Below are 26,117 nucleotides of genomic sequence, written 5' to 3' on the forward strand. Positions count from 1 at the left end.
TTCCTGGACAACTGGGTATTTTGCCCCTGGTACTTTATTGTTCATTTAAATATACTTAAATGTTTGCTGTTACCATATGTTACTGCAGCCACAGACAGCACCTCTTCTCATGTCATGCTTGATTACTTTTATAAATTGCTCATTGCTTATACTTGTATATTGCTATTTGCAGGCTGTCAACACTCTCTGCCTTAGGGATGGGATTTGAGCAAATGAATGCATGTGCTTAGGTGCACTTGTGCATGCGCACATGTGAACAGAGAGCTAAAAGTACTGTGGGGCCACCAGACCTGATTTCATCCATTCACCAGCTGCCTCTTGCATCATAGAAGAGGGTGACTTTTTTTCTCTTAAGCATTACTGAAGTGATACACCCAGGACACTTAGAAAGAACAATCTTTTCCCTACTTCTCCTCCCTTCTGTGTGTTCCTTGGAGGGAGAATCAGAGGCAGATTAAACATGATGAATATAGGTAGTGGTGCTGATTGTGTCATACAAGTTAGAGATCACTGCACCCAGGTATAGCACTCAAAATCACAGAGATCTTGCTTATGCAGAGTCTGGCCCCTTGATAGCAAGAAGGATCACTGGTTTTTAGCTTTTAAGATTGTGTTTGCACTGCTTAGTTCCTCCTACATGTAACGTTTGTGTCTGCTGCCTGTGCTGAATTGGAACAGGCGCATAGTTCCTTTAGTGATAGCACCTACCTGAGATTGTCTGAGGGGTTGGTGACAGTCACCAGCAGCAGAAGTTTCCAGGTCTGTTCCTTTTCCCCCAGGCATTATTTACTGAGACTAGTTCAACTGTGTCTCACCCTAAGAAAATGGACAGAACTAATGCCTAGTGCTCAGTGAAGTGCAAGTGAAGTTATGAGAAAAAAAAAATATCTTTTTTAAATATTCCTTCACCAGACATGTGCACAGCCAAAAGACAAAAAAATACCAAACAAGCCCAAAGAGGGAGAACATGTTGTAGAAAAAGGCCCAGATGGAAACAGTCTTTCCTTTCCCAAATGCACCCTTTCCCAAATATCCATCTGGTTTAGTTGGTTTGGAGACAGAGATCTGCTGCTTCTAGAACATAATAGATCTTTAAAGAATGAGAACAGCAGAAAAAAGGAGGAAGGTCAGCTTTTTATTAGCTTGGGCTGGACTTCATGGGACATAGTCTGGAGTACCTTGGTATGTTTCAAGCCTGTGTATCTTTTAATCTCCATTCTTCTTGGTTATCCTTTGCGGTGGAATTGGGTGTAAGGAGTAAAGGGAAACTTAGCTTCTTTGAAGAGCTAGGTGTCTCACTGTTTAACTTACTCAGCTTGTTCTTCTCATCCTGACACGCCTTCAGGCAAGAAGAGCACAGGTCTTTCTCTTGTACTAAGTAAAGGGTTTCTATGCGTTTAATCGAGTTGGCATAATCTTCTTGCTCTATTGAATCTGGAAAAGGATTTCTGTCTGCATTCAGTTTCTTGAGCTTGGGAAGATTTTTCACACTGTTTGGGATGGTGGTCAAGGAATTGTCAAAGAGACCTATCTCCTGAAGTTCCTTCAAGGCCCCAAGGCTGCTAGGAATACTGTCAAGACAGTTCAACCCAAGGTTGAGAATATGAAGGTTCTTGAGAAGGTTCAGCTCCTCTGGCAAATTTTTGGTGGTCAGCTTGTTGTTGGATATATTCAGGTAGAAGAGGTTCTGAAGTGTACCTATTTCCTTGGGCAAATTCTCAAGTTGATTACTGTGCAGGTCCAGCCAGCGCAATTTCTCAAACTTCTGGATGCTGTTTGGAATCCTTTTTAACATGTTTCTGCTCAAATCAAGTTCATCCACATCAGCCAGTTTCAGAATGCAATTGGGGAAGGTAGTGATACCCATCTTGCTTAAGTCAAGACGACGTCCTCCATCAGGAGCTATCCGGATGGAATTTTTGGCAATTTTCAAGGTGATCTTCTTCCCCTTTGGTTTCCCCTTGGCCATCTCTCACTGAAAGACGGACAGATGAACCTGACTGGATAATGTGTAGAAACTCCAGTAAAGCCTTTGTAAGCAGTGGCTGCTTGTCCCTAATTAAAAACAAAGTAATCACATAGTTAAAAATTTACTGCTGGACTCTTCAGAGTTTGTGTTTTTTTGTTGAGATCAGGACTTTTTAACCCTGAAGCTGCAACTCTGAAAGCCCCTCCTGAAAATATTTTGAGTAGGTGATATTCTAACAATTTACAATGATGTTTTATTGTATAGTAGCACCTATATTACATTACAAGGTGAAATAATTGCTTTCATCCCTAGATACTGATTTGAGCTCAGCATGTAATGAAACTGAATGAAATGTGTTATTATCCATCAGCTGTTTGAGGACCTGAGCAAAATGTTTTGTGAGTCTCAATCCAGTCCTACACTTTAGGGAATGCACTAAAAGAAGCTATCAAAAATTGTACGTATTATCCTAGACTGAGTTGCCTTTTTACATGCCTGGCATCTGCTGACAGGTTGGTTAAATGTCATGTTTAATGGACCTAAGTTTTGGGCTCTGTCTGATGTTGAAAAATTGAGATATTTAAAGCAAATGATAAAGAGTATTGTTTAAATCAGGAATATAGCAGGCTCCCAGATTTGCCAGACTGCTTGCAGTTCACACATCCCTTGCAGGGTAGACTGTAACAGGGGGCCTGTGTCAGTGCTGCTTAACCTTGCCTTTCCAGCCATGCTGTGGGATGGATGAACTCCCAGTACCAAAGTGCTCTGCTCCCAAAAAATGCATATAAGTGTTGTGGTCAAACTTTTGATACATACTGATGCTCTCAGCATGTGTCATGTGTTTTGTTGAACTGAGCCTGTATGAGTATAGTCTACTGTAGTCTCAGGTTTGATGTACTGTCTCTCTAATCAAAGGTCACCATACACAGCTGCTAATTATGGCTAGTGACAAAGGAAATAATAGCTGATTCCTTGAAAATGGATGACGATGTCCCTCTCAACCAGAACACAGAAAGGAGCATGGGCTACAGCTGACTAATCTCAGGATGGTACTGGTGCTTGGGTATTTAATTGAGATAAGACTCAAATCACAGCTTTGATGAATGGTTGTTTAGGACAAAATCTGGATTTGTCAACAATACATTTCCCTATTAGAAAGGCTTCACTACAAACCCTTGAGGGTTTTTGGCTACTCATTAATCATGTGCAAATACATGAAGGGGGAATTCAGGCTACAACTAAGGCATTTCAGCTCCTTTTCAATTATATGCGATAACCCAAAGTAATGCATAAGCAAGGGGGTTGCCTGCCAGTTACCTCCCAGCCTCCCAGGAGCTCTGTAATGAGGTAAATGTTTTAGAAAATCCTGGAAGCAGTACAGTGGGGTCAGTCTTGCCCTAAGGTTATATTCCCAAATTGAATCTTTGTTATTTTACACAAAAATATCTAGAAACAGTTAAATCTTTCTATGTCTGTCACTCCCACATTTCTGTCTCTCACTAGTACTTACAGGGCCATGTTACCATTGTATCTGAAGCTCTCTCACTCTTTGCTGTATTTAGCCTTAGAGTGTTTCTGTGGTAATACTAATTCTATTTGTTCTATAGTATAGACTGGTAACTGAAGTACTCAACAGTGAAAGCACTTTTTTTACTTTTGTTGATGTTAGTTTAAATAATTTGCCCAGGAGTGGGTAGGAATTTCTAAAGATTAAAACAACAGGGTTTTTTATCACAGTTCACTCATTTTAAGGTTTTGATGCAATATTCTTGCAGGCAATTCTGCAATGAAGTTCAGCTGCATGGGAAATGCCAGAGCCCTACTGCTGGTACAGGGTACCCTAAGTCTCTTGCCAGTGCACAGAGGGTGACTACCATGCTTCAGAAAAAGATCTGCAGGGCAGCTTCCTTGCATTCCTTCATGATGGAAAGAGAGTTTCTGCTTCCTGCAATTGATGTGAACTTTGTGATCTAGTCCAACTTTGTCTGTTTTTGTGTTAGATGAGTTGACCAAAATATTTTCAGAAAAGTTTGTCTTTAAAAATATGAAAGGGAGCCTCAAGGGATTTTTTTTAATTAAAAATTTTTGAATTTATTTTAAAACATTTATTAAGATATCTTTTAAACTCTCTGAAAGAAAACATGTTGCTCAGCTCCTAACAATTTTTTCTATTACTTTTCATTTAAAATCCAAGGGGGAAACACTGATTCAAACCTGTTGTTTTCTGAAGACTGACAGCTAGCCAAAAAGTCAGCCTGTTCTGCTGCTGTCTGCTAATGCTGGTTCTCATCGTGGGTGTCCCTCCGTGCTGCGCAGGCCTAAGAGCACTAGAGGGAGCCTGGCGTACAAGGTTGAGTGCGGCAGGCTTTTCAGGAGTGGCAGTAGAGTTTAACCTTTTGGGTTCGGGTTCTACTCTGTCAGTAACCTTTGCCAGCCTGTTACGAAGTTTGAAACTGGACCTTTCAGATTTTTTAAAAGTCCAAACAAGCAGATGGGAGTCATTTTCCTGAAGATAGGTGTGGGAATTCTTAAAGAGCCAAGGCCACATAGTGAGCGATCCTGATACCCTGAGCCTTATTACTGTAAAGTAAGAAGATTCTTGGCAGGCATAAGCAAGGTCAGTTGTCTTGTTATGCCTCTGTAATTTTCCACTGAAAACGTGCAGAGAATGATCTCTGCCAAGGTTGTAGTTTCCCACTGTATTTTTAGAGTAAGGTATTTAATCACAATTATAACAAGTGATAAACATTAGCTTTGTAAATGGTAGTAACCTCCAGACTAACCAATTAGAGCTCAGTATCCAAGGCTGTTACATAAGAAACCTAAGGGTGTAAGGGTAATAAAAGGAGCACTGTATCTGAATAAAGTTTGGCAATCGCTTGATCACATTGATCGTCTCCGCGTTGTCCATGACTCCTGTGTCAATAGATAGGTGTCTTTGTATGATGTGCTGGATAATGCCCAGAGATCAGAGATTAAATGCCTCCTTTAGCTGGATTTTTTTTAAATCCTACTGGGGACACCTAAGATGCACTGATCAGGAAAACATGAGTCCCTAGGGAGTGTTCCTGCTTTCCAAATGCTATTTCCTTTGGGTTAAAAGTTGGAGGCTTGTTTCAAACTTAGAAAAATGTGATTTGCTATCCCAAAGATAAGGATTAGAATTAGAAATCTGCAGAAACACAGGGGATGTATATAGCTCTCCTGTCTCTGCATGCTTCTAAACAAATTATCAATGTGTTCACAGGGCTGTAGCTGGAAATAATGGAGCTTACTTAGCCACGTCTCATTTTCTTTAGCTCTATATAAGAGGGCTCCAGTTCTGTAGCCACTGATATTAAAAATTCAGGAATCGAAGGAGCCATCCTTGCTGTAAATGTTAATTATTCCTGTTCAATCTCATGCTCACAGTGCATCTCCTGGAATAGCACAGGCAAAGGTACATGTGTTGCCCTACTACCTAAGAAATTATGGTAAGAGAGAACTCTCTTACTTGCTTTAAACCCTCACCCCACTGCCAGGTTCACCTTCTGAGTTGCTGGCAAGCCTTTGTCCAGTGGTGATACGTTTCTATGTGATATAAGGTCTTGCTTGCTAGAAAACGCTTTCCTGTTTTATCTACACTTGGTAAAAGCTTTGGTCTGGATTGGGCTTTTGGAAGCCCAGGGCTAACCCCAGAGCTTTAGGAGTGTTTCACAGGCACAAACCTTTGAGGCTGAACGGATACAGAAATGAGTAGAAAATGTGTCAGGGGTAACATGCCGTCTGTAGTGCTCTGTGTTGCTGGGAACTGCAGGAACAGAACAGACCTTGAGCATAAGGGCTAAGACTGTCAGTGTGTCTCTGAAGCAAAGGAGGATTGGAGATTACTCCTTAACTGCACTTAAGCACTTGCACAGGGCTCAGTCATGATCAATTTTAGCTTAAGTCTGTTTTAAGGAGATCCAGTCCTAGAAGAATACAGATTTGGACCCTGGTGATGCGTATCTTCTACCTGAACCTTTCTTCTTTCCTCATACAGGGTTGGTAGGAGCAGAACAAGCCTTCTGCCTGTGTCACTGTCTAGGTGTTTCAGGACCTCCACCTCTGTGCCTGTTCTTTTCTTCTCATAGGTTCCTGCTTCCTACTTCATGCACCCAAAGCTGCGCAGAGCCATTTTGATCTCATCTTGAACTAGTCTGTGAGAAAAGTTTTCTCTGTCTTTCCTCCTGAAAGCCTGTGTATTACAAAGCAGGCTTGCCAAGTCCAACACAGCTACACATACTCTGCACCTCTCTGGGGGCAGGAAAGCAGAGAGGTGATGTGTTCTAATTCACCTATTGAATAGCTCTGTGGAAATTATAGGGTCATAGAACGTTTTGGTTTGGAAGGAACCTTAAAGATTTTCTAGTTCCAACCACTGCCAGGGACAGAGACACCCTTCTCTAGACCAGGTTGCTCAAAGCCCTGTCCAACCTGGCCTATTGGTGCTTTCATATAAAACCTCAAACCAACATTTGTAGAGTAAATGATTTTTCATGAACCAACGCAGTTCCAGCTGCAGTAGGTTTTTATTTCCCTGTTTGCAAGCCTCTTACCATTTCTTTGTTTCTCGATACAAACTGTTGTGGAAGAGAGATTTATTCACTGACTGTCTAAAATACAGTCTCTTGCTGAAAGGGAGGTTTAGACTAAATCCTTCCATGAGCAAATAGCAAAAAAGAGGTTTTCTTCCTTATTTTTCTTACTGTTCTAGATTGCTTCAGAGCTATCACACAGTGCAAGGTCACTTATAAAACCAAGGCCCACCAAGAGTTAATAAAAATATAGTTTCACTTTTACAATTCTGCCAGACTCCCCCCTGCGTAAGATCTTACCGGCTAGCAGCTAGGAAGACTTACAAGGTGAGGTATAGATGTCACAAGCTCCTTGGGGCTTTTTCAGTAGTGTAGGATGAATCTTCGTTACTGTGCAGTTGTCCTCTGCCAACTCTTCTCTGAGTCATGAATTAGTCTTTCACTCTAAATAAACACGTGAGCAGAGAACACAGGACAATTTCCTTTTTGCAGTCCTGTAAATTCATACTTCCTTGATGGAAAATGGCAGCCCTTTAAGAAACTTGTGTATGTGAGTGTGCAGAGGGAGGAGGAGTGACAAAAAAGACTTCCCCCACTCCAGAGTCTTTCTATTTAATTCTTCTTCCACAGCCCGTGGAACTTCTGTTCCTAAGCAACAACAATGCTAAGTCCTTGGAGATCGTCAGCATAATGTTTGGTTCCAGCATGCAAGTTCAAGCTGAAGGGAAAAGAACTGAATGACATGCAGTGCCTGGAAATGTTAGATTTCAAACTATTCAGAAAGAAAAAACATCTGGACCTCATTAGAAGCTGTTTGTCAGCTTCTACCATCGCCTTAACTGTCCATTTTATTCATTTGGGTATTTCATTTTACTTGGCTATAACGCAGTGTGAAATATTTGTATGTGTGTGTTAAAACTCACAACATTTGTGATACCACCCTTGGCACATGCCAGATCAGATAGATATGGACACAGAAGGGAAGGTTTACTCAGTGGCACAGCAGAGAGGATACAAGCTGCTGTTTATATTCCTCTATCTGTGACCCTTCAAAAGTGCAGCTGGTACAACTCTTTCCCTTTGTAGCATGTAAATTTGCTGGAATTTCTCTCTACAACTAGGGCTACCCAGCTTAAACTTTTAGTAATTGGTTGCAATAATTTCAAAATAGTATCTGGAAGAAGAACTATGGAAGAAAATGAGCTGTGTGTTCTGTGGTAGGTATTGTTCACAGAAGATGCAACATTGAGATCCCTCTCTTGCTGATAATGGGTCACAGATATTATTGGCATCAAGAAACTGACAGTGTTGACGTGCTTGCTTGATTCTGGGGATGCAGATTGCATTCTGCTCACCTCAATGAATTAATTGAATTTACTTGAGGTTTTTCTTCACAATCCGAAGTGTGTCTGAATGCAGCATTTCTGCAGTGGAAATGTTATCCCTTTTTCTAGTTTAAGCCTGTGAGTATACATGGTGCAAACAGTGTTCCATAAAGGAGGGAGATTCCTTTCTCCTTCCCTAGCCCCTTCAAGACATCCTACTTCAAGGAGCCCTACTTTAATATTATACTTGTTTATAATTTGTTTATTATATTGCTTTATTCTTTGAGCACAGAGTCAGAATACCTAGAAGGTAAACCAGTACAATCAAACAAGGAGGACACTGCACCTTTAGAATGAAGTAATGTAACCTACCACTTTTCTGAGTTTGAGGGAGACTTGATTGTTTCACAGGGAAAGCTGACATTGCTTTTGTTCTCTTTCTTCCTCTTTTTATAGAAGGATTTGGACCTAGGTTATGGCTTACCAGGAAGGGGATTTTCCTTAGAGTATTTTTGATAACTGCAAAGATTCTTTAAGAGATTAGGGTTAGGAGAGCCTTGGCACTGTTTTGCAGACTTAAGAAGTCTGGAGGATGGGAGACAAGAAGAAAATGAAAGCAGCTTCGTGAAGTCTAAGAACTCTTTAAGTTTATTGAGATTTTAGTATTAATTTCAGCAGGGGCAAAAATCTTATCCTTTGAGATTATCTCATCTGCCATGAATCTCCAAATGCACTGAGATCCACCTGTCTCTAGCAAATTAAGAACATTGGCTATCACAAGAGTGAGATCATAGTCTGATGTTAATGGAAGAGGGATTAATAAATCACTAATGTACAGTGTAGCCAAAGGTGGATCATCATTAGTACACGTCATGCTTAAATTCTGCCAGGACTGGTGCCCTACAAATACCTTGTAGATTTAGATATGGATAGCTATACAGGCACACCTCTTAACTTCACATAACTTCACACTCTCTTGAAGTTTAGTTATTTACATTCATAAAGCACTTTTGTTTCTTTTTCAAACCAGCCTTTGATTATCTATTTATTTTTAAATGCACTTATTGTGGTTGATTAGCTGCAGTTGATCTACTTTGAGCTTTGCTGTGCTGGCTAGAGAGGTGTTGGCAGAAGGAATGCTGATGGATTACCATGGAGAAGGGAGGAACAGGCTTGAGCTGCCTGTAATGTGATTTGTGTTCTGAGCCCTTGTGAGTCAACAAGAGAGAATGTAGAATTCTAGATCTCTGAGGAGTTGAAAGTCCCCTGAGACCCAGAAGGGTAGCTCTTACAGTGGAATGACTACATTTAGCCTTGCTTGTTTTCATGGCATGGTGATGTTGTCAACGTCTTTGAGTTGGTTTCCAAAGTCCAATTGGAGGATTGTTTTGATCCTTGTAGAGTCCTTATTAACTGTTCAGGGCTTGTAACAAGCAGAGCAAGAGTTCCACTAGAAGTCATGGCACTCACAAGTCAGCATATGTATATTTTCATGTTATACACACAGCCTTGCCCAGCTTAGTTCTTTGTATAGTATTTTATAATGCTCCCTCTTTGAATGTCGGAGGACTGATGTATTGAGCAGGCTTGTACATTACATTATCCACTGCTTCCTAACTCAGCCATAAATCCAAAATAAACCTGGGTGGTTCTAGTTAGCCAGTCTGCCCTTGTGGAAAGGGAAGAACCTAACTTGATGACAAACCTAACTTTGGTGACAAACATCCTAATCCAAAACACTTCAAGCAAGGTCAGGAACCCTGATCCTGTTCTATCCCTTTGAGATGCACTCTTTGAGTTCCAAATACCTGTTGGAGACCTTAGAAAGGGCAGTGGGACAAAGCTCTGTGAAACCTGATAGTTCCATATGCTGAGCAGGGGAGCTAAACGAAGCTTAAGAGTTGTAGACCATGTTCTAGAATTGGTCCTGGGTTTCATTTTTGTTCATGGAATAGGTTATTACTTAGGCTATGTAAAATACTTCCCTCAGATACACTCTTTTCTCTGAAGGGAGTGCCTAAGCAAGGAACAAAATACTGTGTTGAGTAAATGCTAGTGTTTTTCTTTTACTTACATTATTAACTGGTCCAGGACTGAATAAGCAGTAAAATAATGAATCATAAACATGAGAGGTTGTTTTCAAGAATTTAATACTGCAAATTCAATAAAACTGTAATGATCATAGACCATTCTGGTGTTTTATTTAGGTCTTTGAGGCTGCATTAAGCCTACCTTTTCTGTGGGTTTCTAGTGTGATCCAATACAGAGCACAAGAGTGCAAAGTAACTGCTACTTACTCCTGCAGCACTTTTATAATCTATGGCTGAATTGATTTCCTTCACTTCAGGAAGTTGGTAGTCCAGCCTCTGGCTGCCACCTTAGGATTAGCTTAAAAATATACACTCACAGGGAAAACCATCTCCTATCACCAGTTATATTGTATCACATGAGTAATCCTGTTTATTTTGGCAGATCAGAAGTTTCTTCAGTCCATTTGCTGGATTTGGTTGGGATAGAATTAATTTTCTTCATAGTAGCTGGTATGGAGCTATGGTTTAGATTTGTGCTGAAAACTGTTAATAATCCAGGGGTGTTTTATTGCTGAACAGTGCTTACGCACAGTCAAGGCCTTTTCTGCTTCTTACCCCACCTCTCCAGTGAGTAGGCTGGGGGTTCACAATGAGCTGGGAGGGAACGCAGCCAGGAGAGCTGACCCCAAATGACCAAAGATATTCCGTGCCATATTGCATATGTTCAGCATATAAAGCTGGGCGAAGCAAGAGGAAGGAAGGATGTTTGGCATGATGGTGTTTTCTTCCCAAGTAACTGTTGTATGTGATGGAGCCCTGCTTTCCTGGAGATGTCTGAACACCTGCCTGCCAACAGGAAGTAGTGAACTCCTTGTTTTGCTTTGCTTGTATGCACAGCTTTTGCATTGCCTATTAAAGTCTTTATCTCAACCCATGAGTTTTCTCATTTTTACTTTTCTGATTCTCTCCCCCATCGCACAGTGAGGGGAGTGAGTGAGTGAGTGAGTGTGGGGCTTAGTTGCCCCCTGGGGTTAAGTCACAACAATCCAGAAGCTGTTACTTATTTCAGTTTGGTCTCTAGGAACTGACAAGAGCAAGCCCAGATACTAATACACCTTCTAGTTCAGTGTAGGTGAAATGGGACTTTTGTTTGCTCAGAACCTTTAACCCTTTCATATTTTCAAATTATTTCCCCTGTTTAGAACCAGCCTTCAGCTGATTTGGTTATTTATTTGAACTTGTAGTAAAAAGTTGCATTTTGGGAACAAAGAAAGTGAAGAAAATCCCACATTTACTCTATTACTTTAAAAAATACAGAAATGGCAGCCCCCTTTTTAAGGACTATATTTGTTTCAAAGTGCTTTATGCAAAAAGAACATCATTGATATGGAGACTGAGACACTTCTGTCTTCAAGCCAGTATTTTCAGAATGCTTCAGAAAAGCGTGAGCCTTTGAGAATCAGGCTTCAGAATAGAAACAGACAGCTTTAATGGTACCTGTCACTAGCACTCTAGATCTACAATGAGATGAGACTGGGAGCAGGCTGATTAACAGTGTGGCTTAGCTCAGAACAGCTGAGGAGGTTGCTGTTCCCATCTGTCCATCTGCCTCTGCTGCAGAGGCATCTTCTCTGCCTGTGAGTCAGCTTCTGAATTCTTGCAGTTTACCATGTGGCATCACCACTGCAGTTCACAGTGGTATCTTAGGCAAAAAGAATCCATCCTTAGCACCATCACCCTACTTCCTTCTTTTTCCTTTACTAAATATCATAGTTTATGTGGCACTTCATTCAGGAGCAGACTGACAAGTGGGAGAGTCAGCATGTCAGGGAGAGTGACTGAGTGATAAATTCATCAGCTATCTGAAGCCAGACCATCTCTGTTCATCGGGCAGAGCCTTCCTTCCTAATGAAAGCAGTAACAAAATTTGATTGTGCAGCACTAACCTAACTAATGACCTTCTGGTTTTGGAATTATTTGGTAGCTGATAAAACCTCAAAATTCTTCTAGTCTTGGTGTTCTCTTATTTCTGTGGGAAGAGAGCAGGAGGAACAGGAAGCACAGAAGTTAGTGTTGACTTTCTCTTACTGTTCTGAATCAGGCTATTTCAATTGAATGCTTGTTCCATACAGGAAGCACTCAGGAGGGGAAAAGACAATGCTCCAGAAGTGGCAGGTAAGCTAAATCTTGGCTGCACATGGTTAGGCAAAGAATTTCAGCACCCGTCTGTATGTCCGCACACAGATACGTGCGTGTGTGTATGCATGTACTTCAAGGCCTAAGCTTTTATTTCGCTGCTGGAGGTGAGGTTATTGGCAAGAGGAGCAGAGTATTTACATCTGGTTATTGCAGAGGTTTTGCTCCTCCTGCTGTGAAACATATGGTGCTACTGTCTGGCAGATTAAGTGTGATTTTATGCACATTTTTAAACTGAGAACAAAGACAGGCACCTAGTTGAATGACTTCACAGATCATCTGTATATCTAAATCAATGCACCTCTTGTTTTCCCAGATGTTTTACTGAGCTGAGAGATGCATTTACTTTCCTGTACCCCTGATCTTGGTAACCCAAGAAACACTGAAGAAATCTATACCTTTTTGTTTATATGTAGCACTTAGTGCAGCCTTTTTTGTATAGGCAGTTGTCCAGGATTTTCCAATATGCAGACTACATGCATTTGGCTCACTTTTCAATTGGGAAAAAGTGCTCTGTTATGCAAATACGGCATAAAAGCACTGCGTGATTATAGACAAATGCGAATGGCATGTCTGAGGAAGAGCCAGAATAAGGACAGATTCAACTGAGTAGATTGTGCTGATCTGAATGGCAATGGATGATTAATTGCACTATTTATAATTCTTGTCCTGGTGGACCTGGGAACCACAGGGCTCTGAGGGTACCTTTGAGGCATGGTGTTCAGGAGTGGAGTTATGAGATCTTAATATTTGCTTCTTTTCTCTGGCAGAAAAGGGAGATCAGCAACTTTGATTACCTCATGTACCTGAACACATTGGCTGGCCGCAGCTACAATGATTACATGCAGTATCCTGTGTTTCCATGGGTCCTTGCTGACTATCACTCCGAGGTCAGTGCTTGCTGCAGCTTTCTGTGCTTTCTGTGGTAGCAGCCATATGAAGGTTTGTTGAATGATGCCATGGAAGCAGAGGGGCCTACACCAAGATTTCAAAATTTGAGATAGTTAATTTGAAATGTGTTGATTCTTCGTAGGATAGCCTTATCTTCAAATCAGCATGCTGAGGAATCATGTTCTGCCTCAGAAAGGTGTATGAACATCTGTTAAATACATACCTAGTTAAGGGAAGGCTGAATTGGCTCAGCACACAGGCTGGGACTGGTTTCTGTGACCCCTGACAAGGTAGTTTGGAGAAAAATGCCTTGACAGCAATTTGCAACCTGCCAGATCATTTGTGAACCTCCTTGTGAGTCTTTCAGTGGCACAGGCTGCCACTCTTTCCAAGTGCCATCCCTGTTCTGGAGATGGGAGTTTTAGTAATAAAACTGTGACCTTCTTGTTAAGGTGAAACTTCCAATAAGCTGTGCTTTTGTCCAGTGTCACTGAGCTAAACATGATGTCTAAGACTAAAAATCTACATCTTTGCTGGTTTTACTTTTCAGATACTAAACCTTACTAATCCTCATACGTTTCGGGACCTGTCAAAGCCCATGGGAGCACAGACTGTGGAGAGGAAACGCAAGTTCATCCAGCGCTACAATGAGGTGGAGAAGAGTGAGGGTGAGTGGTTTAGGACATTAACAGACAGCAGAGGTTTGAGGCCCTCAGGCCTTTAGGGATGCTCATGAATCCCTTGGAAAATGTCACCCAAAAAGTTTCCATAACTGTGGCTAAGGGAAACACCATGTCGAGGTGATCCGCTCACTTCTGGATACAAACTGGTTGAGGATTTGAATAGAAATTACTCCTGTAACTACTGCCTTATGTGCCTTTAACTGCTGCATTCTGTCCACTTCCCTTGGGCAGGAAGAGAGGCTACAGCAAAAAAGCAATATTCCCTGGAAAAGTCTGTGCTGTTAGCCAAGCTGAACACATTAGTCTCATTTGTTAGCTAAGCTACAGAGAGAAGACTGCTGCATGCAGCTTAGCTAACAGCTACTTTAAGAAAAGGAAACAGGATACTAAGGCTGTTGAACTGTGGAGATCAAGACTTTCTCTGGCACTAATGGGGAAAGGGATGGTCTGGAAAGTATAAGGCCTTATTTTTCAGAAAATGAAATGTGGAAGGCAAAAAAAAAAAAAAGAACATACAGAGATAGTAGTAACTGTTCCCATTAAATGCGAATATGCAAAGTGTGCTTTTGCTTACAGATCCTTGAACATATCTGCTCTACAGACCTGCTACCTATTTAGCTGTGCTATGGTAACTGGATGCTATGTGCTTGAACTGGTGATATTTTGCACTGGAACATGTTTTCTTACCAATTTCCAGGAGACCTGTCAGCACAGTGCCATTACTGTACTCACTACTCATCAGCAATTATAGTGGCATCTTACCTGGTCCGAATTGAGCCATTTACCCAGACCTTCTGTTCTCTGCAGGTAAGAGGGCAAGATAGCTTCAATACTGCACCTCAGTATAAACCATGTAACAGATTATAGTGTCTGTGTAGTGTAGGGGGACTAATTCTTTTGACATTTTCTGCGGACTCTGGGCTCAGTGAGGGATCTCTGTTATGTCTGTTGAATTCAATGAAAATATCTTTATGGGAGTATGACTGATGCCTGACGATCTTGTTTTCTTTAAAGGGAGAAGGTTTGTTTACTTTTGGCCCTGTGATGCCTTTTGTGAGAGCTGAGGCATGTAATCACTTAGACAATGTTTTACTATCTGTCTAAACAGAAGCTTCTGACTTTGGGGCATGAGACTTTCATGATAGGTATTCTAAAATCAAGTGTCCATACATTAATGAAGCAATGGGCAAGAACCTGGGGTTGGCTGTGATGGCATAAAGAGCATTCCTGGGCCATTTGAGGGCGCACAAGTTCTAGTGAGTGGGAAATGATAGGGATCATGGGATCAGCTCCCTGACAGAGAAGTGGAGTGAGGCTACATCCAGTGCTCCAGAAGGAATATTTTATTTTAGCTTGTTTTGAACTTGGCACTGTTTAACAGTGCCAAAAGCACTCACCATGAAATTTAATTTCATAGAAAAGGAACTTTGACCTTGCCTTTCCCACCTGGTCAGCACAGAGGGGCACCAAATTTCCTGATTGCTCCCTTCAGCAGGCAGTTGATGCACAAGCACAGACGCAGCCTTTAGCAGACAGTTGTTTCCTTTATTTCTGTAATATGTGTTGTGTTATAGCACAGTCTGCCAGGAGGACAGATCCTTAAAAGTGTATTTTTAAGGAGTGTCTTGCTGAAATTTACCTATCCTTATGGAGCAATGTGAGACAACAAGACCAGAACATTCCACACTCAGAGACTTCTTTATGTATGATAAGAGCTGGCAATACCTCCTGCAGCTTTCCAAGTGCTTTGCTGTTGTTCTGGTCTTTATTTTTTTCTTTTAATGAACTAATACAAATAAAGCGCTGTGCTAATTAAGTAATAAGCCCTATGATATCGGCTATTACCAGCAGTAGCTGATGGGTTAGTGAACCACCTGAGGCAATAGTTACCATTGCACTCTGTGAGCCATATGTTAGCTGCAGTCATGAATGACTGTGGAGCAGTTATTTCTTGTTGTAAACAACAAAGGCTGCTGTATCTCACTGGCACACTTTTCATGCATAACAAGTTCCCGGTCTGAGTAGCTGCTTTACGGCTGTGATTATGTGTGATTAGCAGGTAACCAGTGTATTTTGTGGGGATAGTTGTCTTCAAAGGCTGCTGAGAACTGAAGCACTCAATTTTGTCTGGATATGGATCCACTGAAATTGTTGAACTTTTTCCATTCTCATCCCTTTGCTCTTATGCTGTTTCATGTTCAGCTGAGCTCATTCCTGTCAGTTCCCCCAGGTGACTCGTCCTATAGTGGCATAGGAATTGCTAACTGTGAGACCCAAGAATTGTATTATCAAGGCAAGAGCAGGCTGGAAAATGAGTGCTCCCAAACTTAAGACCTTAAAAGGGTGCTGAGCTGGGAGCTGTGAAGGCTTCTCAGCATCTTAAAAAGTGGAAAAGCAATGCTTATAGCTGCAAACTGCCATTCTGAATGCACAAGGAAGTGCGACAATTGGGGTGTGCACCTTGTGAGAAATTGGTGTTGGCGTAACATCCTGTTTTGCAAGATTTGCACGTGACCATAGAAGAGGGCAGTGAGGAAGCTTTGCTTCTAGTAAAGGAGCTGTACAGGAGTTTACAAAACCTCTCATGTTTCATATAAGTGTATTGAGATCTGACTCTGGAGAAAAGTGTGTATGTGCTTTGCATTATTGTACTGGAATGGGTGAAAAACTGGTTTGTCAGAGAGCTGTTGAAGGGTACCTTACACTTCACCTTAGTCAAGTGCCCCCTGCAATACTTTCAGGAATCGGTCTCAGTATGACAAAAAGTAGCAAAGATTTCTGTGTTTAGTATCTCTGTTGGAAAGGCATTCTAGAACTCCATGGCCTCAATAATTAGTGGGACTTGCTTCTGATTCAACTTGGCTTTTTTTTTTTTTTGGCCCTTATATCCTTATCCCACTGGTGTTGCATTTCAGCTAGCAGGCTGATCTTTCCTGACATTTACCTCTCATAGTTACTTACAGAGAATAGGGTTCTTACTTTTCATTGTGTGCTGACTCTTGAGCAGTCATTTAAGCACTGTCTGAAGCTAATTGCTTCTTAGCATCTCTGGGCATGTGGTAAGACTTTGCACCTTCACAGTTATCTCTTAGAAACACTTTGAGGTCCTCAGGTTTAAAGCACCACCAAGTACCAGTGATGCTTAGGGTTATAAGCATGAGAAGTTCTAACTTCTCTCTAGAGATCACTTTGACTAGTTGCTTTGTATATACCCCATTGAACTCTAGTTTTAAAAAGCATATTTTGATAGTATTTCTGATGCCAGTGTTAGGCCTCTACTGAAAAGAAAGGAAACAGAAACTTGCTACATTTCAGAAAAGCTGAGAGAGTTTGTGTCGACTTGCAATCTAAAGGCATAAAGCAATTCTCGATACTCTTTTTCCCTTTCAGTGCAGTTTTTGCATTCATAGAGAGAGAAAACTCATTAATTCTGATATAAATATATGCAAATAAATTTATTAATATAGGAAATGGGAAAATCAGTTATTGCTTCCTTTATAAATAATACAGGCTTAAGTTTTAAAGATATTACTTTTCCCTAAAATGAATTAGACAGCCAGGGAAAAAATCACATTTTTTCATGGTGGTAATATCTTTAACCAGATTTGTCGTGCTAACAGCATTTCCTATGTATATATTATTTTTATTTAATACAGGTAATCTTTTTATTACAAATCATATTGTTTCTCAGGAGATTACCATCAGCTCTCATAAAAGCTGCAAAAAAAGATGAAAAAGCATCAATCACCACCAGACACAGCGTTCTGTGTGCAGATTAAATATACAAAGCCCTTTAATATGCTTCAATGAGATACTTGTTAGCTGTTGATTTATTTATAGTCCCTCTTCTACTCTGTTTTAATTTCAATTTAAATTTGACTCCGAGGGTCCCTGCCTAATAATGATCAAGAACAAGATGACCTTGTGCATCAGATTAACTCCAGCTAGGCTTACTCATGTGATTAGCCACTTTCTTACTCAATCCCTTGAGTGGGTGTGGGAAGGCTTCACAGTTGTCAGTGGTATAAGGAAGAAGCACAAGGAGATACAACAGAGCTATGCCGTCATTTAGAAATGAGGCTGAACCAAAAGCTGGGTCAGAATGCACCTCAGGGGAAACAAGGACAGGTCTTTCCATCTGGAATACATGTTGGCTTTTGGTGAGAGTCTTTCTCAAAAGGCAAGCAAAGAGATGTGGCTTCAGAACTTAGGGTTTATTGCCTCCTGTGTTTTGATAGATTATACATGAGGGCAGTTTCTGCCTAACAAAAGATACCACAAAAGTTATTTCTTGGTTTGCAGTTTGCAGACTTAGCAGAGTTTGTAGATCCAAAGGAGCTGCATCATAAGTGTGCAGGTACTTGGGGAGTCAATAGGGCAGTTCTTCTTACCATCATAAACCAACCTGGCAACTGCTGCACAGGGTTCATCTGGTCCATGGGAGTGGGATCCCATCCCTACAGCATGAGGATCCTTAGATGTTATTTTTCTATTTAACATATTGCAAATCAAAGCTTCAGCTGACTATTGTGCAGGACAGCATCCTCATCATCTGGCACATGCAACAGTCTACAAGCAGAGAGAAAACTAACCAAAAGCTATCAAATTTTCTCAAGAAGTCAGACACACACAGAGCCTGACTGCATCTCACATTCATGAACAGATTTACTCTTGCGCTAGCTCTGGGTTTTAGTGTCTTCATTCTGCAATCCCAGTGGCTTATTGTTTTTGCCTAGCGAAACAGCTTTGAGGATTGAATGGTTGAGGATAAACAGTCATTCATACATTTTCACTGCACTGCAGAACTATTTAAAGTTACTTGTTCTATCTCTGTCAATCTCTTTTGAGCCCTGACAGTGAGATGTAGTGTTATGTCCGATGATGTATAATTCAAACTAGTTAATCCCAATGAGAAGTACCTATATTAGCTTGAGAGCATACAGGAGCTGGGCAACTATATTGCTGCCAGAACCTCGACTAGGTATTAAGAAATAATTTGGTTCTCTCACATAAACTGTTAAAAAGTCAGCTACTTCCTGAAACAGCTTGTTCTTTCTGACAAACTCATTCAGGTGATCTCAAAAATAAAAACCCTTGATTTGGTTATTTTCATTATTGAAGAATTTTTATGTTAAAATAAATCCTTTTGTGCTTAATGTAGGAATCCTTACGTAAAAGTAAACCTGGATTTTCACAACTGCCTACAGTATCTACAGTCCCATTAGAAAATCATATATGGTTCCAGTGTAAGGAATATAGGCTTCATTCACTGAGTTAGTTATATATTTTCATTCTTCTTGAGGCCTTGCTTCAGAATGATGTCCTCTGCTGCTAAGACTGCTTTTGTCTAGCGTTTGACTCTCGTTAAACTAAATGTGTTTAAATGCTCTCAGAATGTGAGGTAGTCTGTTTCTCCTTCATTACACACCAATTCTGCTTGGGACCCAGATGTTACAGAATCACAGAATCCCAAGGGTTGGAAGGGACCTCGAAAGATCATCTAGTCCAACCCCCCTGCAAGAGCAGGGTAACCTAGAGTACATCACACAGGAACTTGTCCAGGTGGGCCTTGAATATCTTCAATGTAGGAGACTCCACAACCTCCCTGGGCAACCTGTTCCAGTGCTCTGTCACTCTTACAGTAAAGAAGTTCTTCCTGATGTTAACATAGAACCTCCTATGCTCCAGTTTACACCCATTGCCCCTTGTCCTACCACTTCCTTTCTTCCCCTCTTTATGCTGTCCCTCCATACCATAAGGAATGAACTGTGCCTTTCCTCTTTGGCTGTCTCTGATGAATATTATTTCAGTGGTACTCCACCTTCCCAAAGTTTTTTCTCTTGTATAATTTTCGCAACTGTTTGGGTCATAGCTCAAGTGAAAGTGCTGAAGTTGTGTCTACAGCCTGCAAATCACTTTGGGAAGAAAGGCATTGATTGCCCTCAGAAGCATTAGTGATGGGTATGCTGATATTCTCTAGTAGCCAATGATTATTTTTGATTGCCTTGTGTTACTGAAAGTTATGCTAAGACTCCAAGCTTCATGGTATTCTCAATCTACGTATCTACAAATTAGGTCTAAGACAGTCTCTAATGAAAGATCAGTAAATAGAGTTGAGACAGATCTTGGGATTATCACCTAATCAAACATGTGATAAGGTAATTATTGCAAAGTTCGTTAGGATTTTGCATCTGCTTTTCATTTAACAGATTATTCACACTGCAGTCTTTCTGTCTGTCTCCATTTCACAGGGTGGGAGTTTCGATGTTGCTGACAGGATGTTTCACAGTGTCAAGAGCACGTGGGAATCAGCATCAAAGGACAACATGAGTGATGTCAGGGAGCTCACCCCTGAATTCTTCTACATGCCAGAATTCCTAACCAATGCAAATCACTTTGAACTTGGTAAGTTCTAGCAGGGACTTCAGTGCTCCCCTTCTGCTCACCAGCATCTTGCTGGGGAAAATGATGTAGATCATATATCGAGAATTGATCCCTTGACTATGTGGACTGATGAGGCTCTCCAGCAATAAGAGATCAATTTTTATCAAAATAAGGCTACAAGAATACAAGCTTCTGACAAGTGAAAGATATCAAAAGAACCAAGTTTCCAGCTCAGAAAGGATTGTGTTTACTCTTAGTTACTATACAAAGGAATTATGCATTTTGTCAGACAAAGGCAGATTTTTGTATAAGCAATCTAGTTGGCTGCTTTTGAAAATTTGGGCTGTATCATCACATCTATGTTGCTGTGAACAATATATTAATTTGAATTTTGAAGGCAGATCAATTATTAAATCATGTCAATGAAAGGTGAGACTTTTTAAAATCTGATGTGAGATCACAAGGTGATTAAATTTGCTAAATGTCCTCCTGTCATCCTGAAAGTTTCCGCACAAGTTGCATGAATTTGATATATTGTCCCTGACCTCACGCAGCATCATAATCCCTTCTGGATGTACACTCTCTCTAGACCTTTCTGCATCAGTGATGGAAGGTCAGGGATAATCCAGAAAAAAATAGTGTTCAGAAATAGGTATGGCAGTCACAATTCACTTCACTTTACAGGAAATTCGCAACTCAGTGAAATGAGACATTTTAAGATAAGAACTGAATGGAAAAAAAGGTGTTAGAAGATTGTTAAAAGATAAGAAAGCATTGGAGTAGTTTTATCCTGAGAGTAGGCCAAGAAATAGAGCCTGGCTGAAATTAAGTTCCAGAGACTGACCTGGATGGAATTAAGGGACCTAAAAAAGACATGAGCATCTTGACAGTAGATGACAAATATAGAGGAAGATTTTACGACAGGCAAAGCCAAGAGCCTAAGTCTGTTCTTTGCTACACCATAAAGAAACTTGGAGTTACAGACCTGAGCCTCAACTTAGATTTTAATTTATCCAGTTGCGCAACCCTTTGCTCTGATTTTAGAACACATGCTTGCCTTCTGAAAGGAATCAGATTGCAAAAGTCTTGAGAACATAATCCCTCTGAGTGGCAGATTTAGTAGGAATACCTGGCAGTTAGGCCCACAGGATTATGTATAAAACTGAAATTGTGCCAACAGGTTTGTCTTGTCTGAGTTTGCTATCTGTGCTAAAATGGTTTGTGCTGAGAACATGCTTATTTTTACTGTATTAGTGACAGTTACTAGAACATCTGAGAAGTGCTTTATTACTGGATCAGAACTCCCAAGAGAAATTGTTTCTAAAGTGTTCTGTGGCACTATATTTGATGTAGAACCTGAAACTTCATGTGAGAAAATCACCTCAATTTCCTTTGACTTCGGTGTTTTAGAAAAGCTGCAATATAATTCTCCCTTTGTGATTCCTGCAGGCTGCATGCAGGATGGAACAGTGCTGGGAGATGTGCAGCTTCCTCCTTGGGCAGATGGGGACCCCCATAAATTCATTCTCCTACACAGACAGGTCAGTGAACATCAGGATTTCTAATAAAATGCTGAACTGGGTCCCAATAAAAATGAAATTCTGAAGGCCAAAGTCACAAATCAAAACATTAGCTGCAAATGCATCCTGCCTGTGTGGAGTTTGTGTGAGTTCCCAACTTTGCATGTCTACTTGTCTGCCTAACAATTCACCCTGAAACAAGGCAAACTTTCCACACCAGGTGAGGTTTATATCTATGTCTGTGGTATGGATGTATTTCAGCCCGTAAATGGATGTGAAAATAATGTAATGCATTCAGATAGCATTTATACGCATACAGTTCCATGTTGTTGCTAACCAGCTCTGTTTTTGTTTAAACTGTCTACTTCCATCTGAGTCATGCCAGGACTACAATAACTTTTTTTGTTTTGGAGGGAAAAGCTAATGTGACTTCCTGCCTTTAATGGAGTCAGCCTTGGCAATCCAAAAGCAAATAGCTTTAAGGTCTTGAGACTTACTGCAATTAGCGCTATCTATTAATAGCTAGAAAGTCTTAACTTCTGTATGATGTCACCTGCTATGTAGTAGTAAGTGCAAATGCAATTCTGTATGAAAGATGGTGCATTGAACACAGACTGCAGCACACTATCTTGGTGCAGGTCTCTTTGTTATTGCTAAAAAGAGGAGAGGCTGTACTACTGTGCCCCTGTATTACCTCATCAGATTTCCTCTGGCAAAAGGAGTCAATCTGTATTTGCAAGTGCATGCAGATTGTTGATGTGTACAAAAAGTATGATGATTCTATTTGTTAGCTTTGGTGGAACTAAAAAAGTAGTCCACGATTTTCAAGGCATTGCATCATCCTGCTTTGTTGTGTATCTTCAGTTTCTGCCTCAGTGAGTTCTTCTCACCTCTCCTATCCTATGCAGGTCCTGCTCTTGGGGGTTCAGCTTTCACTCTGTATGATCTCTTTGTAGGTGATTGTATCAAAACATGTGGATACAACTATCTTCTCTATTTTGGTATCTCCAAACAAGCCTTTCCTCAGCTCACCTCTCCAAATGCTGTTTTAAATTCTCTGACCTCTGACCTGTCTAAACATGGATATGATCTAAGCCTGTGCTTGCCACATTTTTGTGTAGGAGTCCTGCTTTTGTTTTTTTTTAAGGACAGTGGAGTGTATAGTGAGATATTTAATTTTTTGGCTTAATTAATTAAAAGGTTTCTGTTAGTCTCTACTGTAAATTCATGACCTGAACACTTCATATCTGTGTCAGAACAATAATGCTAAAAAATATTTACAGTAAGTTAAATTTCTGTCTTGCTTTTTTACTTTTTTTAAATGAATAACTTTTCCATATATTTATTAAAAATATTGATTTCAGTCATTTGAAAATGTGATTGAAAGTAGACATCTACCACTTTTTTCCCCAGAATCCTGCCTCTAATATATGAAAGACTGTGAATTAATGGTATTTCAAGTTACGTGGTGTGGAGAATAGCTGCTTACTATTATTAGCAGGTCTCAAGTATCTCCATGCCTAGCGGCTAGACTGTGGTGTGCTGCCACACAGTTTAGTAACCTAAGCCAAGCCAGCACATTGAATTTACAACATATTCAGTAATTGATTAGTCCCTTTGCAGAAGCTACATTAATCTTCTTGTCCTTTGTTTTAACTTCTGTTTGTGTAGCCGTTACCTGTGTAACTCAGATCATAGTCCTATATTACTGTCTGACAAGCACATAGTGGGAAGACCTGCCTGGGGAAAAAAATGTGTGTAAGAGCTTTTCACCAGAAAACTAGCCAAGTTGAAATGGGAGTGTGTCGGTAGTAACAACAAAATGTCTCAGTAAATCCTTTCAACTTTCTTTGTTATCAGAAAAAATCAAAATGAATTTTTCATTGCAATGCTTATATTAGCTTACAGGTTGAACTGAAATAGTATTTTATAATGTAGTTGTTCCTACTAATACTGTATGGTATCGGTATATAGCCTCATTCTCAGTAAAATAAAAGGATGTATTTTTTCCAAATTTAGAATTAGGGAAGGGAAGAAAATTTTAATACATGAGAAACTTGAGAGTTGGACTTTTTGTTCTGATTTGGAAAGAAAATACTATTGTCTGAATTTCTCCCAGAACCTAATTCTCATTTTTACATGTGCCTGCAACCACATGATGATACACTTACAATGAGGAAGAAGATCCTTGTATAAGTACTGTGTGCACTGCAGGCTTGCTGCTTAACGTACAGTCCTTACTAAAATGAAGAGTTGAGCTTAGGGAGTGTCCACTCCCTTCCCTTGCAGGGAAGCAAGTCAGTACTACCCACTGCAAATAGGCTTTGACCACTGAGGACATGCAACAGTTCCCTGGTGCTCCCCAGTGACTCTAGCAAAGGCACAGAGGTGTAGAGGCTCTCAGGTTCCTTTCTCTGCTCTCTCTCACGCTCTCCAAGGTGCTTAGTCTCTGTTCTTCAGTTTCTCAAATATGGGAAAGACAACACTGTCCTTCCCTAACAGAGGTTGCTACAGACAGAAAAGCATGGATGCCTGAAAGATGCTGCCACTTTATGCTGTTGTTTTTTTAAAGAAAATAATAGGGAGAAGCGCTGTCTCTTACATTGTGGCTTGTTTGGAATGTGAAGTACTGAGCTGTACTCTTTACTGTTGTGTAATGGTGAGCACTCTGAAGACACTTAGATACAATGAAGAACATCTGCTTTTGCCTTGCACTTTGGAGTAGGGGTGCAATTTGGAAATTAATCTATCCATCATCCCTGCATAGCATGGGTTTGCTCTCATTGTAGAGCAATCTCAGATTGTGTGAACTAGATTTAGTGTGGATGAAACGAAACCAAAGGCTGCACTTCAGTTGTGCACTCCAGATGCTGGTGGCAGTCAGCCTGTTGGAGCAGACTAGATCTAGTTTCAAGTAAAGCTCCCACAGTGCATGTAATGGGGACACTGGGCCCTTTCTACCATCTGTTCTGTTCTACAGACCTGCTTCCACTGAGCTGCACTATTTGATAACATTGGCACAGCTGATAAAGCTGCACAACTTGTACAAATCAATTCAAATCTCAGATTGGAACTGTTTAGCACATGAAAGATCATGTTTATAGACTCATATTCTTTATGATTTGCCAAACCTCATCACACCTTATGTATGCTTGGTGCAATATGCTCTCTTCAACCACAGCTAGTACTAGGTGTTACACAGGAAGGTGCAAGAAATCTTGCTGTGGAAAGAAGATTGATTAGCCTGCTTGGGAAAGTTCACTGAAATGAAAAGCTAGAGTTGAATTCTGAAAGATGATCATTTCTGTCTCCTCTGAAATCATCTGCCAGATGGGAATGTACTTGTTACTGGTATCACGATCATTTTTAGGAGGCTTCACAGAAAGTTTGGTGCATTAAACAGATCCAGGTCAACACTGTTTTGAGTTTTGATTATTGCTTTAAAAAGTATGAGAGAGAATTGTTCTTGGCATACAACTCTGAGTAGCTTCTTGTTTCACATTTAATAAGTTAGGAATCTAATCTACTGAAGAATTTATTTACTTCCTCCTTAGACCACAAGTTCTTCCTCCCTGGCTGGGCTTGTCATAGTGCTCAGTGAAATACTGAGGGCGGCATAGTTGCAGCTCAGTTGGTTGCTTTGTTTTGCTCTGGCAATGATGCCATGCAAAATTTACAGTTTGTAATTCATAGACTAACTGCTTTTATTAATAAGGATGAGTTCTGAGTCTGTTCATAAGTGCTTTCCTGTTGTTTGCAGGGGACAGATTGTATGCTGTGCTTGTTCTCTGAGCTGCTGTGTGATCGTTATAGCTGTGGGCAGGGTCATTTAAACCAGCTGCACTGGGCTAACTATCTGCTCTGTGAAATGAACCATTGTTCTGGATCCCATTAGTTTGCTTATTTCTGCTGTGCTTTGGGTGGGATGGTCTGCTTGGGAGACCTTTAACTGAGCGCTGGGGAGTATTGCACAGTCAAATGATTCGGAGATAGGAAAGTATTTTTAATAATGCTTAACACTGTTGCTTGAATCATTGGGCAAGGCCATTTGGGAATGCACAAAATTTTGGTGAGGCAGGTTATGGCAGTACCATTTAGTGAAGCCTCATGGGTAAGGCTGGCTAACATGGAGGTGGGAAAAGGTGCAATTCAGACTTGTGTCCACTGCTTCTGAACTTGTCTGGATCTTCTGAGCACATGTTTTCTGCTTGATTACATTGAGCTTTCTAGGGAGCCTGCATTAGAGTGGATGTATTACCTTACAGTTTACCAGTTTTCTTCAGTAGTAGTTGTTTCTTCTAGTCACCTGCCACTATGGGTGGCAAATGCAATCAAAATTAATTATGTCTTATTTTGGGAAAAAAAAGATTAGACCCCAAGTTTTTCCAGGATAAGGAAATCTGATGCTGCAACTGTCTGTGCTTGGGCCCTGCAAGGGTAGTAAATTTTTAATCAAACCCAGACAATCTTGACACTTCTGTCATACACCTGCCTTCCTGAACCAGGCAAAGCACCCTGCTGGTGCAAAGCCCTTCCCTGTCTTGACTTGCAGCACTCCTTGCA

The 26,117-nt window shown here is 40.6% G+C and overlaps 2 protein-coding genes across 2 annotated transcripts in view; one reads left to right on the forward strand and one right to left on the reverse strand.

Moving 5' to 3' along the window:
- WDFY4 (WDFY family member 4) overlaps nt 1–26,117 on the forward strand; it is a 136,954-nt gene that overhangs the window by 94,919 nt on the left and 15,918 nt on the right. Inside the window, exons 47-52 of the mRNA XM_013130246.3 lie at nt 12,013–12,055; nt 12,847–12,966; nt 13,518–13,635; nt 14,348–14,457; nt 19,902–20,055; nt 21,484–21,575. Coding sequence (XP_012985700.2) covers nt 12,013–12,055; nt 12,847–12,966; nt 13,518–13,635; nt 14,348–14,457; nt 19,902–20,055; nt 21,484–21,575 — 637 coding nt within the window. The remainder of the gene's footprint in view (nt 1–12,012; nt 12,056–12,846; nt 12,967–13,517; nt 13,636–14,347; nt 14,458–19,901; nt 20,056–21,483; nt 21,576–26,117) is intronic.
- On the reverse strand, nt 1,157–7,054 carry LRRC18 (leucine rich repeat containing 18). The gene is made up of 2 exons (XM_005153977.3): nt 6,850–7,054; nt 1,157–1,975 (listed from the first exon to the last, which is right to left on the reverse strand). The coding sequence occupies exon 2, from the start codon at nt 1,967–1,969 to the stop codon at nt 1,190–1,192; it is 780 nt and encodes a 259-aa protein (XP_005154034.2). The 5' UTR covers nt 1,970–1,975; nt 6,850–7,054; the 3' UTR covers nt 1,157–1,189.

The sequence above is a fragment of the Melopsittacus undulatus genome, chromosome 4 (assembly GCF_012275295.1).
Source record: "Melopsittacus undulatus isolate bMelUnd1 chromosome 4, bMelUnd1.mat.Z, whole genome shotgun sequence".
Classification (NCBI taxonomy): domain Eukaryota; kingdom Metazoa; phylum Chordata; class Aves; order Psittaciformes; family Psittaculidae; genus Melopsittacus; species Melopsittacus undulatus.

What these genes read in the sequence shown, in the direction of transcription:
- LRRC18 (XM_005153977.3), bottom strand. Translation starts at nt 1,969, where the DNA reads ATGGCCAAGGGGAAACCAAAGGGGAAGAAGATCACCTTGAAAATTGCC.